Source organism: Garra rufa, chromosome 17 (genome assembly GCF_049309525.1).
Source record: "Garra rufa chromosome 17, GarRuf1.0, whole genome shotgun sequence".
Classification (NCBI taxonomy): Eukaryota; Metazoa; Chordata; class Actinopteri; order Cypriniformes; family Cyprinidae; genus Garra; species Garra rufa.
Window position 1 is genome coordinate 27,515,615 of NC_133377.1, and position 17,166 is coordinate 27,532,780.

At 36.1% G+C, this 17,166-nt stretch overlaps 1 protein-coding gene across 1 annotated transcript in view; it reads right to left on the reverse strand.

The window, feature by feature from the left end:
• angpt1 (angiopoietin 1) overlaps positions 1–17,166 on the reverse strand; it is a 40,338-nt gene that overhangs the window by 11,781 nt on the left and 11,391 nt on the right. Inside the window, exons 2-3 of the mRNA XM_073821456.1 lie at positions 532–687; positions 4–125 (exon numbers count right to left, since the gene is read on the reverse strand). Coding sequence (XP_073677557.1) covers positions 4–125; positions 532–687 — 278 coding nt within the window. The remainder of the gene's footprint in view (positions 1–3; positions 126–531; positions 688–17,166) is intronic.

Here is a 17,166-nt window from a genome sequence, read left to right on the forward strand (position 1 = left end):
TACCCATTCTTGTCGTGGATCTTGTTGATTTCATTTATCTGTATCATAAGTTGTTTCTCCAGCTTGTTGGTGGATAGTGAATTCTCCAAGAGCTGAATTTCCAACCTTGATGTCTGATTTAAAACCTAAAAACAATAACATTCCAATAAAAACACAGTAATCCTTCCGCAAAAACACAGACCTTAAAATCATTAAGTAAGTTAATACTAACCGAGCGGTACCTCAGGAGAAGTCATAAACAGGACCGCTGTACCGCAGTGCCATACGGTAGCACTTAGGAACAGTTATTCTCAACCCCAACTCTTATTTGACAAATCAGCAAAACACAACTTTACTGTATCCCTCTGTGTCTCATTGAAGCACACAAGTCATAAAGAGATTCAGCAACAAAAACAAAAGCATGATACTTAAAAAGAGACTGTACGTCTAACACGGCACTAGTGTTTTTCTTGGCTTTATGTGAGCCGTATTAAAGGGATACATAGATTGTTCACTTAATGGAGCATGAAATGAATCCTGGGAGGAACATACCTGTGTCTCGACATCGGTTAGCTTGCGCGTCTGCTCAGCTGTTTGGGAGAGAAGACTGGTGCCCATCTCTAACATGGCCGCCGTGTGGTTGTGAACGGCACTTTGTTGTAACTGCACCATTTCTGTCTTCATATTGTCTTTGACATAGTTCTCAATCTGTGGGGACATCCAAAAAGACCATGTTAGAAAACATTAGGCCTGGGTTCTGACACAATTACATGATTCAATTTGATTCCATTCGATACAGATTATTTTGGATATATATCAGGTTCAGTAATTGCCAAATGCCAACACCAAAGAATCTCTCAGCTAATTTTATAAAATATAAATGAGAGTCAGTTGGTATTACATTACTATAATATTGAAACTAAAAATTAACTGATCTTTTATACAAACACTTAAATTACACAAATAACAAAGTTATAGGAATTATATTTCTACTCAAATTCGTTTTTTGAAGTATAAACATAAACAAAAACTTGACAGATTTAGTCAAACATGAAGAACTGTAAAAATGATAATGAGTATGTCATATGGTGCATAGCCTCTATTTAGCCAAATGCTCCTCTAGAGTTCATTTTTCTAGCTGACTAAGAAGTTTATGGTCACCAAATATGTTTTTCTGGGGTTAATGTGATGTACGTGACATATTGTTTAAAAGATGTTATACTGACATCTTTCCGTGGTTAAAACACAGAGTGAGTGATTACATGAGACAGGATACGGATTTCGAAAATTGTATTCTTTCTTTTAACATACCTTCGGATGTTTATTCATTGATATTTCATGCTGAAACTGGAGGAGACAGTCAGTTCATGTAATTCTCTTCAAATGAGGTGCTACAGCGATCTGTCATTGCACATTAAACGGCGCCAATACGGCATTTATTGTTTGAATACTGTAATAAAATAGAATTTGAAATCTGAGACTTTCTTTCATATCAAAAGTAACAAAGCACAAAGCTTATAACTTAAAAACAGCGTAGACACTAATGGATTCTTTGGATTTAAGATTCAATATCGTTTCATTAAAATGAGAATCGATTAAAAAAAACATTTTCTTGGATTAACTTAAGGAGAATTAAGGAAATGTTAGTTTTGAATGTTCTCTTAGTGTCAATAGTAACACTTGACAAACATCTAAGAAAATATATCAGGAAAAGAGAAAAATCATGACAAGAATAATGTATAGACCTTTTTGTCCTGAAACATTTTTAGAACCTTATTAAAAACATTACTTTGAATGAAAATTCTATTAATATTATTGGATGAACGTTGGTTCATAACCCTGCCAGAGAGTTCCCTGTTAACTGATTTGCAATATTTAACTAAATAATCAGTTTGGAATTTTTATTTTAAAGAAATGCATCTCAAATTAAAAAAATAAATACATCACAAAATTTAAAATGGTCAATTTTAAATGCCATTTAAAATACCAAAAGAGCCAAAACTAAAGTTACAAAGGGAGAAAAGAATCAAGCTCAGATGTCAACGTGACCTCTGAAGCCTGACATATTTGACACTCCCATGGCTATAAAATCCAGCCAGAGGTAAAACACCCTTAACTTGACAACTCCAACGGTCCTAAAAACACTTTAACACCCAGCGCACATGGAGAGTTTGACAAACTTTTTAAGAGGCCAATAAAACGAAAGGAGACACCATTTCAGCACAAGGACACAGGGGTAACCCATCACAGTTATGACTTCCTTTTTTAAAAAAAAAAAAGCCACACGGTAACTCTTTAAAGAAAGAATATTTCCATGTTGGCACCATTTTAAAGTAATTTCTTATCTAAGTCTCTTCATGATGACCTGGAGCGGCTCAGTTTTAAACGAACTTGAACAAGGCAGTAACACAAATTCTCGAGGAGCCAGTCTTAAAGTTAGGTGGAAGCAGATGTAGGTCGTTTGTTCAGAGAGGAAGAGATGTAGATATCTAGCTACAGGAGATGCTCGGGTTTATCACAAAGGCTTTCATTCTAATCTTCTCGCTGGAGAGATGACAAGACCAGAACAAGCTTTAGGAACACAAAGACTACTTCTGTTGATTAAACCTCCAGAGATGCCCACTGACATTGAGGTCATTAGAAATGATTAGAAATTACATCTGGGTTCGTCACTTACCATTAGTTTCCAAACCTGGTGCTTCGGCCGAAATCCATTACTACTGGCTAGTGTTCAGTTTTTATTTATTTGGAGGTATCGTTTCATATACAGTCAAGCCCAAAATTATTCATACCCCTGGCAAATTCTGACTTAAAGTTACTTTTATTTAACCAGCAAGTTTTTTTTTTATTAGAAATGACACAGAAGTCTCCCAGAAGATAATAAGACGATGTACAAGAGGCATCATTGTGGAAAAAAATATTACTCATGTTTTATTTACATTTGAACAAAAAGTTGCATGTCCAAAATTATTCATACCCTTCTCAATAATCAATAGAAAAACCTTTATTGGCTATTATAGCCATCAAATGCTTCCTATTATTGCTGACCAGACTTTTGCATGTCTCCACTGGTTTTGCCCATTCATCTTTAGCAATGAGGTCCCACTCTTTTAGGTTGGAGGGTCTCCTTGCATCACCCTGATCCTTAGCTCCCTCCACAGATTCTCAATTGGATTTAAGTCAGGACTCTGGCTGGGCCACTGCAAAACGTTAATGTTTTTGTCTGTTAACCATTTCTTCACTACTTTTGCTGTGTGCTTTGGGTCGTTATCCTGCTGAAATATCCATTGCTGCCCAAGGTCAAGTTTCTCTGCAGACTGCCTGATGTTGTTGTTGAGAATTTTGATGTATTGTTCCTTTTCATGGTGCCATTTACTGTGATTAGGTTACCTGGTCCACCAGCTGAAAAACACCCCCAAAACATTAGGTTCCCACCACCATGTTTGAGCGTGGGGATGGTGTTATTAGGGTTAAAGTCTTCTCCTTTTTTACGCCAAATGAAGGCTACATCATAGTGGCCAAACAATTCAATTTTTGTTTCATCTGACCATAAAACAGAATACCAGAAGTCTTCTTCTTCGTCCAGATAAGCATTTGCAAATGCCAAGCGGGCTTTTGTGTGCCTTATCTGGAGAAATGGTGTTCTCTTGGTCTGCATCTGTGGAACCTAGCGGTGTGCAGTGTCCGTTGGACTGTCTGCCTTGAGATGTTGCCACCAGCAGAGTCCAGATTCATCAGGATGGCCTTGGTGGTGGTTTTTACCTCACTTACTTTCCTCCTGGCCAGCACAGGTGTCACTTTTGGCTTCCGACCACGTCCTCTGAGATTTTTCACAGTGCGGAACATCTTGTATTTTTTAATAATACTTTGCACTGTAGCCACTGGAACTTCAAAACATTTAGATATGGTCTTATAGCCCTTTCCTGACTTGTGAGCAGCCACAATGTGCAGCCACAGGTCCTCAGTGAGCTCCTTTGTCTTAGCCATGACTGTCCACAAACCAACAGCAGAGAGCTTCTGTTTTTCACCTGTTGAGTTGACCAAAACAGCAGTTCCCAATGAATCAGTGTAATTAGGATGCTTTAAAACAGCTTGGACTATTTGGAATGGTATAGAACTTTGGATTTTCCCATAGACTGTGACAGTTTGCAAAGGGTATGAATCATTTTGGACATGCCACTTTTTGTTCAAATGTAAATAAAAGCTGAGAAATTTTTTTTTTCCACAGTGATTTCTCTTGTACATTGTCTTATTATCTTTTGGGAGAAGCCTGTGTAATTTCCCATCAAAAATAAAAAAACTTGCTGGTTGAATAAAAGTAACTTCAAATTCAAGTCAGAATTTTTTTGTAGAAAATGGCTAATTGCTTCACTACAAGCTGCACTGAAACTGCAATTTGGACCTTCAACCTGCTGATCTCCATTGAAAAAATCCTGGAATGTTTTCCTCAAAAACTGAAGAACGAAAGACATATTGGATGACATGAAGGTGAGTAAATGATCAGAAATTTTTTATTCTGGAAGTTAGCTAATCCTTTAAACTTGTTCAAGCCATGAGGTGCAACTGGTTCATATGTACATCAGAACACGTCACCAAGTGAAATCTATACACCCTGATGTGTGATGGAAAATATCTGGCTGCAAGTAACTTTAGCAAATTGACAGTGACAACAGAGTCGCCTACTCCAGTTTTTCCACGATACCAGTGGGCTGTGTTGCTCCACTTATTATATCATGAATGATCCCTTGAGAATCCAATGAAGAGAGCAGACCTACAGGGAGCCAAATTTTAGCAGGACTCCATGACTTGTCAGACCCCTTGTCTTGTTCAATCGCAGTTCAAGGCCCTGATTGTCACCATACTGTGGTTTTATGGGTTTCAATGGCATTTCAATGAACAGCTTTATCATATTTATTGCTGTTTTAGTCATTCCATCAAGTTGGTTTCGTACAGTTTAAATTGAAGAGTGTTGTTGAGTAACAGAGCCAATCTCAGCATGGACTATAAGCCTAACAAATCATTTGGCACAGCAAAGAACATTTGTTTAGAAAATGTAAGTTGTGGTTGAACAGGAGAAATCGGCTGGAGCACTCCAGCTTATGACTCTATCCAGAGATGGAAAAAAAAGTTGGGATTGAGATATGAAGTCATTGTGATATAGATATTAGAATATGAAAAACAAGAAAGAAGAAACCAAATGAAAGGGTGTGGAAAGCTCTTCACTTGCCAACATAAAAAATGAAATCGTTACACCAAACAGCTGGGAACACACAGTCCGAAACACAAAATTCAACCTGTTACTGCTTTAGCCACTAGCAACCTGTCATGTAGAATTAAGATTGCAGTCTAATATTCCTTCTTGGCAGTGAATATAAAGCTAACGCTGTTGTTCCGATTACTTCAGTACGATATAGGTGATTATGAAGCTACAAGTGTCTCTTTACAATAAACAGCCAAAGCTTGATGGAATTGATTGGAAGGAATACTATAACACTGCAGGCGATTACACGTTTTAGCTGCAATTCGATCAGGAGTTTTGCCGAGACATTTGAACTATGTCTCTAAAATGACATTAAGCTTCGCAATCTGGGTCTGTGTCTTTCATTAGGCTCTCTCTGTGGATAAAGTGTTTGACTCTAATCCAGTTTAAGAGCCAATGGAGGTTTGGCCTCTGAAACAATGTTGGCCGAAACTTTGAGAGCGAGTTAAGTCACCTTCAGAAGGGTGTGGGTGCTATTCTGGTGGCCTAGAGAAACATTAGCCCAGAGATTTTTTGCTTTGACTTTCTGAGGGAATTTCGCTTGTGTCATGCTCTGAACTAGTGGGTGTCCTGCACGGAACAAAGGAAGGAGAATCAAGATTACACAAACAGAAACTCTGTGTAAAAATATCAGAGGAAGCTGTAAAGGGCTTTAGTGGGTGTATGGTTATTTCCCACTTCCATTCGCAAATAAACTTGCCTACCCAAAGACAACAGATGAGGTATAGAAAGAGAAATAATCATGTTTTTTCAATTGGGTTGAGTCATTTAAAAGCATACTAGTGTTGGTAATGAAAAATACAATTAGGGCTCTCACGATTCTTTGATTCAGTTTGAGTATTCGATTTTAAAAAATCCTCAACTGCAATTTGCCTGTGTCAAGTAACCGGCAAAATACTGGAAGTTGTGTATTCCAAATGCATTACTAGACCATTTTCCAAGGCTGCATCACTGTAAAAAATAAAAAATAAAATAAAATAAAAAGTAGTTTCAACTTAAAACAGTAAGTGTTTGTGCTGCCTTAAAATGATAAGTTTACTCAACTCAAATATCCACGTTTTCATGTAGCACAACTTAACATTTCATGTTGACTAGACTTAAAATGTTAAGGCAGCACAAACACTTTAAGTTAAATCAACCTTTTTTTTTTACAGTGCATGGTATATTATTACCTGTTAACTTTAGTTTGTCAAAATAGTGTGCGCTTTTCTGCTTACTAAGTCCTTCTCTATACGATTTAGCAGCTTCCACACATGTTTTCCATGGTTTAGACAGAATAAATTAGCAGAACAACATTTTCAGTAGTACATTAAGTCTATAATATACTTTGGTTAAAAATTCTCAATAGTAGTGTAATAAAACACCCTTTTACCTTGTCAAAATCAGCACTCCTTTTTACTCATTTTATTGCATGGTCCCTTTAAATGCAAATCAGCTCTGCTCGCCCCGCCCCTCTCTGATGTGGGATTATGAGTCGTAATGTTTACTTTAGCCGCGTTTAGCCACGTTTAGCCACATTTAGCTGCAAAACTTGCCAACAAGCACATTATTAAGAAAGGTTGTTTGCAAAGATGCATAAAAAACTCTTATACTCACTTCTGCTGTGGGTGAAGCTGCACAAACTAGATGCATATGTAGATCGGGATCAGCGTTTTCCTTTTTAAAAATGAAAGTAACGTTATCATCTGCGTCTTCAGTGGCTCAGATGTCGGGAGAAAATGACTACTGCTATGTTCATTATTACATTCTTTTCTTCCCCTGCACCTGAGTTGACACAATGGCAATCGGAGTCGGACTGTTTCAGCTCGGTGAGGGTGGGTCTAAGGTAAGGTGCTCATGTCAATCAACTAGAACAAGAAGCTGAGAATGACCTGATTTTAAAAAGGGGATATTACTTTTAAAGATAAAAAAAATACAACTGGGTGGATTATTATCATTGTAGGGTGGTTGTGTACACAAACTGCCAACACATTAATGTTCAAACAACATGTAAAAGTGAGTTTTGCATCCGATGACCCCTTTAGGTAATATTAAAGTACTAGATTAATCGTTAGAAAAACATACTGATTACTTGATTACCAAAATAATCGTTGGTGACAGCCCAAAATATAATCAAATGTTATAATGAAAATGAACCTGTGTTGAGCTAAAGATAAATAATAAAAGAAAAACACTGTGTCTAACGGAGACAGAATGAGACATGTCACCTGCACTTTGTCTCAAAGACACTTTCACACAAGCAGGAGTTTGATAGAACAGAGTACGATCAAGTGTAGCACTCCATCAAACCCGTTGCACCTGGGGGATTGGCTTACATCTCACAGCTGCCCACCAGCAGAGGGTCATGCCAAATGAGTCAAGGTCAGCCATATCAGCGCTCAAAAATCTGACCCGAGAGCAGTCACGTCTATATCGATATCACTATGCCGTTTAAAGCTGGCGAAGTTTACCGCTTGACTTGCAGATTGATTATGTTTATTTGCAAAGTGCACTGATGTGAGAAGGTGAACGGGGCAGCTTTACTGAGTGATGTTCAAGAGGCCCAAATTTAGGAGGTCAAAATGTCCCATCGCACCCAGGATCCTGTTAGACTTTTATTTTGTTATTCTATTTGAAGTTGTGCTTTCAAAACATTTCACATTCTCCAAAACTGCAGGAAATATGTGAAACATTGAAAAACGTAGCTAAACTTTAACATTTTTTTTAAAATTAGTATTGTTTGCCACATTTTAGAAATATTAGTGAAAAACAAACTATGAAACAGAAGTACAGCAAGAAACATTTTTATTTTCATTTTAAATTTTTTGAAGTTAATAGTATCTATACTTTATTGCAGTAATGTATTTGTTTGTAAGTACTGTATTACTATAATAATAATAAAACAGCATTCACTGTGCATATTAATATTTGAAAATAAAACTGATTGTCCATTGGCTCTAACATTAAGGATAAATTAGGCTTTTAATTAGAGCTGCAAAACGATTAGTCACGATTAATCGATTCAAAACAAAAGTTTACGTTTGAGTACTATATGTGTGTGTAATGTGTATATTTATTATGTATATATAAATACATACACATACATGTGTGTGTGTGTGTGTGTGTATATATATATATATATATATATATATATATATATATATATATATTAGTGGTGGGCCGTTAACGTGAGACTCTTATCGGGCGATAAAAAAATATCGCCGTTAATCTATTCTCAAAGTTGGGTTGGGAACTGGGTCTATACTACGCAAGCTATGATGACTTTCACCTTGATATTTTAGTGCAGATGTATACCTAGCTGTATTGCACTGTGAGGGCGAGAACGAGTCTTCGAACCTGTGTGAATGCCTACTGTGAAATTACCACATCAAACGAGACGTGCTAACATGGATGCAGCTATGAAGCTGCCGGGTTTGCTTCAGGGCAGGGGCGTCTTTGGTGAAAATCTGCTGTGCCCCAGTAAAATCTCAAATTTGAGTTATAATTTACTTTGATAATCCCGAAATAAAGACAAACTATATGCAACAACTGAATTGACGCTTCTAAAAGCAACGCAGTTTAACCGAAGACTATGCACACAGATATGCATGCCCGTGCGCATCAGTGAATTTTGTTGTATTGCACGTCGCACAGCCTTTTACGCATAAGTACATGCAGTGTAGGAATAGTTGGTTACACAAGTTTGTATAGTTAATTGTGTTGTAAATGCAATTGTGTTTTGTTTGTGAACAGTTTGTGATGCATTTTTAGAAACAGAGCCCCTGGTCTAATGCGCCACCTGGCTTGAGAAACCCGTTCTCAAAGACTTACTTTTAGTCATTATTTGGGTAGCACACATATTCTGAATGCCTTCGGCAGAATTCACTAATATATATATATATATATATATATATATATATATATATATATATATATATATATAAAGGAAAATATGTTAGATTTATATGTAAAACATTCATATGTATATATAATATAAATTACAAGTATTTAAATACAAATACATATATTGTTATATATATAACAAATATAGACAGTACACACATATAGTATGCACACAAACTTTTATTTTGTATCGATTAATCGCGATTAATTGTAAAAATGTATCAATTACAAAAAAGATAAATTTAATTAGATTTGAAAAAAAAAATAGTTAACTTTTTCTATTATAGTGCACAGTTGAGATATGGCTTATTTAATATATTAAAAAATCTATTTTTATTTTTGTTATTGAATCCGTTTAAAGAAATATTACAAATTTAACTAGAAAAAATATTCCAGGTTAACGTGTACCATAGAGGGTTAAACTATGTTTGCTTTGGAAGATTGTTATTTCATCAAATTAAATATCCCTGCTTCCATGCAAAAAAAGGAAAGAAAAATATACAGGTTTCACAATTTAAGTCCTTCAGAAAAAAGGAAACACTCCTTCCCAGAATCATAAAAATACACATTACTCAAGCTGTGGAGGTGACAAAGGGGTTTTACCCATTTAGAGAGCCATAACACCCGACTTGCTTAAAGAGCCACTAAATCACCCTTCCGTGTGCTGAAGAAAATCAAACTGCAGAACAGAATATCTCCCTAACTGCTAGTTGACACAGGACTGTAAACGTTTAGGAGTCTGTGAATTACAGGTCGGGTCACATGATGAACATTGAGGTCAGTGATAACGACTATGGCTGGTGCCGTAACGCCAGCCTCTGGCCCTCTTACTGCTGTAGTGACGTGATCAGCCCTGCTTCTGTCCAACATGGTTTATGGGAGTTTATGAGAGTTCAAAGCACTGTTATGAGACTGTTAATGCTAAAACAATCTGTTTAAATACACAATCAACTACAATAAGCTTTTATAAACCATACCGGACAAATTAGTTCTATGTTTGATGAATGATAAATTATATATATAATGGTAAAGTGTGATGCATCACAGCACTTGGGGTGAAGCTCAACCTGGTCAAGTGAGGTCTCACAGGGAAAACCCTGGGACCTGGTTTACCTCTTCTGTCTCGTTCTGAGTACAGCAAGACCCTCTGACGCTTGTGGCCACTATGAAGAGTAACTGCTGCTTGTGCAAATTGGCATCCATTATTACTGCATCTATAATTAAGGTTAAATTAGCAGCACACTCTGATAGCTAGAATTGACTCAGTGACCATGTATATAGACAGTTTGTGCGGTTGGATGTAACTTGCAGTAAATGATGCAAAATTGTTCTACACCAAACCACACAGGTTTTGTTTTACAGAGGGTCTATATGATCTTGTGTAGCAGTGAGTTATATAATGCAGTGTGAGTGTTAGACAGATGTTGTGCTGTAATAGCTAAAGCCGGGCTCACAGTTAACCTTTACAACCTCAATCCCCAGGGCTAGTTTACAGAGGTTCACTCAATCACAAACAGTCCTTCAAGGAACACTCTCTCTTTCTCTCTCTCTCTCCCACACACACACAAACATACTCAAGTACACCATGTGAAACATTCACAGTGAAATATATAGCCTGTTCTCTCTCGCAATGTGAAAGCCACATTCTCGCTCATTGCAATTCAATATCATCTTCTAAAGCTCAAAGTGTCAGAAGACACCTACTGTAAATATTGAGATACTGTACACTACTGTTCAAACGTTTGGGGTCAATGAGTTCCGCAGGAACTTTCAGTGAATAGCGAGTTTCAGTGTGTTTCTCAGAAAGATATCAAAAGAACAGAAAAAGACTTGCATGAGCTGCATGGAACACTTGTATAACGCGTTTAAAGGGCACCTATTATGCAAAATCCACTTTCACATGGTGTTTGGACATAAATGTGTGCTAACAGTGTGTGAACACAACCACCCTACAATGATAAAAATTCACTCACTACTTATTTATAATCCCCATTAAACCAAACCAGTCAAATTCATTAGGCATGTGGTTTTGATTCTCAAAGCAGTGTGACATAACATTGTTTAGGCCCCGCCCACGGCCACTGACTTACAGTCATTGCCATTTGCAGGACTTTGGTTAAACCATGTCTTCTATTGTTTCTGCTTTTGAGCAGCTGTAACATCAACAATGTCTCGTAAGCAATCCCAGTTTTCTATGTTTGGATGTAAGACTGAACATAAAATTCTTCATTTTCTCCCAACAACTGAGACACTGAGGACACAATGGATTACTTTTTGCATTTTGAAGGTAATGCGCCTCAAAAATCTACCTAAATACACTTATTTCTTTGCAAATTATTTCACTCCAGACTGCTTTGTGAATGTCATGTCATTATAGTTCTTAGCTAAAGCTTTAACTAGGGCTGCCCCCTAATAGTCGACTAACCGTTAGTTGACGAGAAGAGGCTTGGTCAACCAAAAATTGCATTAGTCGCTTAGTCGCAGAAAAAAAAGGGAAGTGGAAGTGGCAAAGTCATGCATTCTGTGATGGACAAATCGTTATGGGCTGGTCTATGAGGTAATATCAGGACATGGACCCTAAATATGGCTTTTCATCTGAAAGATGTATGTAGTAGCAACTTTACATGGACAAGTGCCTGTGCGGAGTGTGGAATAGTAGTGCACTTACTGCATGGCAGATGGAGGCACTGGTGCAGTCACATGCTCTTAAAATACTAAATTTTTTGGTCATACATATGAGTAATACATCTTTAGAATTTGTAAAGACTATGTTTATTTGTGTGCACTCAGAAAAACAATGAAACGTTGCACTTTTGTAAAATAATAGTAAAGAAAACAGGATGTGCTTTCTGTCGTCCCGGTCTGTGTGAACTTGAGCATGAAGCTTTAAAACTCTGTGTTATACTTGCCTCACAGACATGAAAAAAAAATATATATATTTATAGAGATTGAAATGTCTACTTTCAAATGAACCAATTCAAATTGAAAACAAATATTCTCAGATTAAAACAAAGAATGCACTAGTTTATCAATAAATTATTAAAACGCTAATGCAAGGTTCTTGCTGTTTTTCTCTGATACATTCATAATTATTATATCTACCAGTGTGCTGTGGCTTAAGCGCTTTTAGGCTAAGTAGGCAACTAAAGGCTCATTATTATAATTAATATGGTTGCTTAAAATGAACAACAACTAGACAACTTCATCCTACTTTTCTCATATGTATAGCCAAACACCGGTTCTCTCAGTTTTAGTCATGTTGCTTCTACTGACTGTTTATTGCTGTAGGTATGCAAAGCAGAGATGTATACACTACTCCCTCTTCTGAAGACAGGGTAGGAATATGCAGCTCATTTGCATTTAAAGTGATACACACCAAAACAGCTCTTCTTTAGACACACTCCAAAAATGACATTTTCCAGATGTAATAATAAACAATCTGTGGTGTATTTTGAACTGAAACTTCACAGGCACATTCTGGGGACACCCAGGACCAATATTACATCTGGTAAAAAAGCATAAGAGGTGCTCTTTAAGGCACATTTGCTGTCTTTTTGGAGTCTGACAGGTCTGTCTTAATTTATGTTCACTGTATGGAAAAGCAGCCTGAACGTTCTTCAAAATGCTTCTTTCAGTGTTATACGAAAACAAAAGTCATATGAGTTTGAAACTACATCAACCCTTTAATATGGAGATGCATAAATGGACAGTCTCCATAGGGCTTGGTTCTTAGCTTGAATCATTATCGGAAAGTGTGACTACCATCAACCAAAGAGAGCAAACCAATCAGTTTGCCACGGATATAAATGGATCTGGATTCAACTGTAATCATTTTACTAAATTATATTTATCTGCATACTTAGAAGGCTACAGTTTATATACGCAATGTAAATCTAAACCAACCATCTCCCAAACAATTTAAAGCAGTGCCCGGGTGCCATGGCACAGCTAGCCGTGTTGTAATTTCAGTTTGTCAGCGGCAGTAAAACATAACATTTTGAGAACTGGCACATTCCCAGCTGGACTTGTTTTCTATTACAAAGCTCTGAGATATTTGGGGTATATTTTGGTCTCTCGTTGCAGATCTCCAGCCAGGCTTGATATTTCAAATCCAATAAAAAACTCTCATTTTAATGTGTGATTGTGGAAACCTTTGATTGTTACGTAAGGAGCCTACTAATTTCTGTGTCAGATGTGGTTTGAAACTTTAGATAGAAATCTAAAATATAATATAGTTGTGTTAAAACAATGCAGAGGTTATATTAAAGTCTGTGGAGGGTATTGAACAGCAAAATATTTAAGTAAAATCCAATGAGAAGTAAATGTATATGCTAATTGGATGCACAGAAACACAATATCAAAACAAAATCAACACTGGTCACAGCAGCCATCACAATCTAAACATAGGACTTGAAATAAAGGGGAAAAGAAAAGGAAAAAATACAAATCACACTTTACAGAAACAAAATGAGGTTTATGAAAATATGACTACGTATCTCAATGACTTAACACACCTTTTCCTATATTTGTAGCACAATGTTATATGTCAGAAGAATTATATTTGCACACTTTACACCAAAATAGCATTTTAAAAAAATAAATATATATAGTATCCATCTTATTTTGCAACACAGAAGCGTATAGCCAGCATAGGGGAATAATGAGAAGAATAACAATGTGCAGTAAACTGTAAAACTGTTTGCAATATGGTAAGACACAACAATTGGCAATATCAAGCAGCAAAACTTCTTGTTTTGTACAGCTAAAAATAGCTGGATACCCACAAAATGTACAAATGGCCACACCCGCTCTTACAGGAAAAATAAGGTGGATACGAACTTATAGAAAATGTTCAAAACCCACACAAATATCTCAGAAGGGATCATAGAAGATGAGTTCATTCAATGCTAATGCATTAAAATGCACTGATATATTCAAGCTTGCATTGCTTACCAAAACACAGCATGAACAAACAATGATGCCAAGAGTGCTGGTAACTCTATCTGAGCAAACTTATTGCCAACTGAGGTTTTGTACGGAGGATAGATCTCCTACTAGCACATAGACTCAACTTTAAACACTGAAGCAACTCATAAATCCATAATATCTTAATCATTGATCACCTTTTGGAAAGCATGAGCCCTGTGTTCTTTCAACTCATTAATTTTCATCTGTCCTGACACCAAAGGCCATTGTAATTGATACGTTCTGTTCTATAAATACCGCAAACACAGAACAAGAGCCCATCTGATGAGAGCGCTGATGTGGTGCACCAAACCCAATAAAGCAGAGAAGGCACTGGAGGTTAACGAAAGCAAAAAGGAATTAATTTTCGATATCCTGTCTTAAAAACATGAAGTTACGTGCGGGACAGAAAGAAGATGGAAAGGGTGTTTGCTTTGACTCAGTGAGAGATGAGAAGGCGGCTTCCAAGAGAAATGTTTGCTTTTGTTCTTTTTTGATTATGGTAGCGTGAAGAGGACATGTGCTTGTTATTATTATCAATAAACTGTAAATGGATTTTTAGTGTCCGTCTAGACAAGCTGTAGAAGGATTATTTGGGCTTTGCAAAGTACACTGGAACCCAATTTTACTGTCAATGCTGTACAAATACAAAACAAAGGTGTTTCTTTAATACAAGAAACACTTTTTATGGTCATTATTATTTAGTTTTATTACTATATTTGTTTATAGGAATAAAAATATATTGTTAATACTTTTTTATAATGTATTTTCTTTTTTATATATATATATAAAGTATATATAAAGTATATATACATTTATATCTAACAAAAATATGTATATAAATGTGTGTGTGTGTGGTTTGGGATTTTTAAAGGATTTTTTGTTTAAAGAAGTCTTTTCTGCTTATCAAGGTTGCATTTATTTGATTAAAATTACAGAAAAACAGTAATATTGTGAAATATTATTGCAATTGGTTTCATATTTTAATGTACTATTTAATATATTATTCCTGTGATGCAAAGTTGAATTTTCAGCATTATAACTAGTCTTCAGTGTCACATGACTATGTCAATAACTGGAACTGGAACCTGTGATACTTTTTTCAGGATTCTTTAATGAATAAAATGTTAAAAAGAACAACATTTATTTAAAATAGAAACCTTTTGTAACTATATACATTACCAGACTTCAATGTTATCAGTAATTTTTGACTTTCTTTCTGTCTTTTATTCAGCAAGGATGTGTTAAATTGATAAAAAAAAAAAAAGTGGTAGTAAAGACTCTATTGAACTATTTGAAATAAATTATGTCCTTTTTAACTTTCTATTCATCAAAGAATCCTGAAAAAATATCACAAGTTCCAAAAAATATTAAGCACCATAATTGTTTGCAGTTATTAATGGCTGATGACAATTCAGCAGGAATCACAGAAATAAATTATATTTTAAAGTATATTAAAATACCAAACTGTTATTTTGAAATGCAAAAATATTTCATAATATTACCCTTTTTTTATTTTTTATAAAATAAATGGAACTTTGTTGAGCATACGAGACTTCTTTAAAAAATCATAAAAAATCTTACTGATCCTAAACTTTTGAATGGCAGTGTATATATAGACAAACTTTAATTATATTAAACTGACCTAAAATAAAAATTAATAATAGACTTAGAAAATTGTTAATATTATAAATTCAATGAGTTAATGTAATGGAAAAGCACATGTTGTACTCACTTAATAATCAGATAATTTTTTTACAGTGTATCCAGTACATACATTGTTAAATATTGTTTATAGATTACTTAAATAAACTAGTGACTGTAGGAAATCTGTTTTTAAGATAATCAAAATGTGCTCATATTTTAAGAAACACCCTCAAAGGCCCACAAGTGCAAACTCTGATAACCCTGCAACAGCTTTCAAATAGATAAATCTCTTTATCAGTTTGCAGATACACATACTATACAAGGAACACCATATAGCACAAACAGGATTTATGTTCAACCTTGCATTTCTCATGTGAAATCACGTTGACAGTGGAGAAATATTTTCCAAATGAGATGACTGTATATTTGCTCAAATCCTCAAATTACAAGACCCCACTCATATCTCTTTTGCCCGAGTTGGTTTTTCAAATTACAGTGATTTCCTTGAATTACCCTGATTAATTATGTGTATCTGGACATATGGGAGAGGAAATGTCAGCATTTACCTGACCCTCGAAAAAACGAAGGAAACAACAAACAAACTGTACTGGAAACCAGTGATTTGCCCTATACCAGCCCTAGAGCGGACCTCAGATTTCCAAAAATGAGATCTGATCATGGGAACTTCTTTGCCATGATGGATCACAGGAGGAATGTGACTTTCAATGGCCTGGTAATCCCCTTGGACACAATCTACCCAGTAAGGAATCACACAGGGACCTTGAGGAATATTATCTCAAAAATGTTTGGAGAGAGGTGTCTATTCCAGAATCTATTTTCGGGAAGAACCTTCCCAAAGAATCATATCCTTTCAAGGATATCCATGCCTATATAAAATTTAGAATGTGGTGCGTTTGATAAAAAGGCCTCATAAACAATCTGGCGAGGCTTTCAGGACAATATATGTCAACTGCAGTTACATTGACGTCATTTAACTATATGAAGGAATTACAACTGCAAGCTCTCGTCCTGCATGGCCCATTTGCACGTAGGATGGACATTTCTCTGCCAGAACAACAGTCTCTCACATTAAAACTTGGCCATGGGGCACTGATTGCCTTATTCCAAACAGTGGGCAAGGGTGAGGCATGCATCACTGTTGCCATGGCGCGTCTGTCCCGGTGCTTTAAAAAAAAAAAAGACGCCTCCAAAGCACACAACTGAACGTCTCAGTGGGGAATTGCACAGACGGCTAGTGCAGAACTCAAAACAGCAAGCTAGCAGTGTTGTGTACAATGTGGATGACTGGCACTTTATCTGCCTTGTTGAGCTTGGCATGATGGATTTGACCTATAACAGATGTGTTTGCTGTGGAAATACTGTATGTATGTGCTCACCGCAACTTATCACACTGCAGAGCAGGAAACGGCATT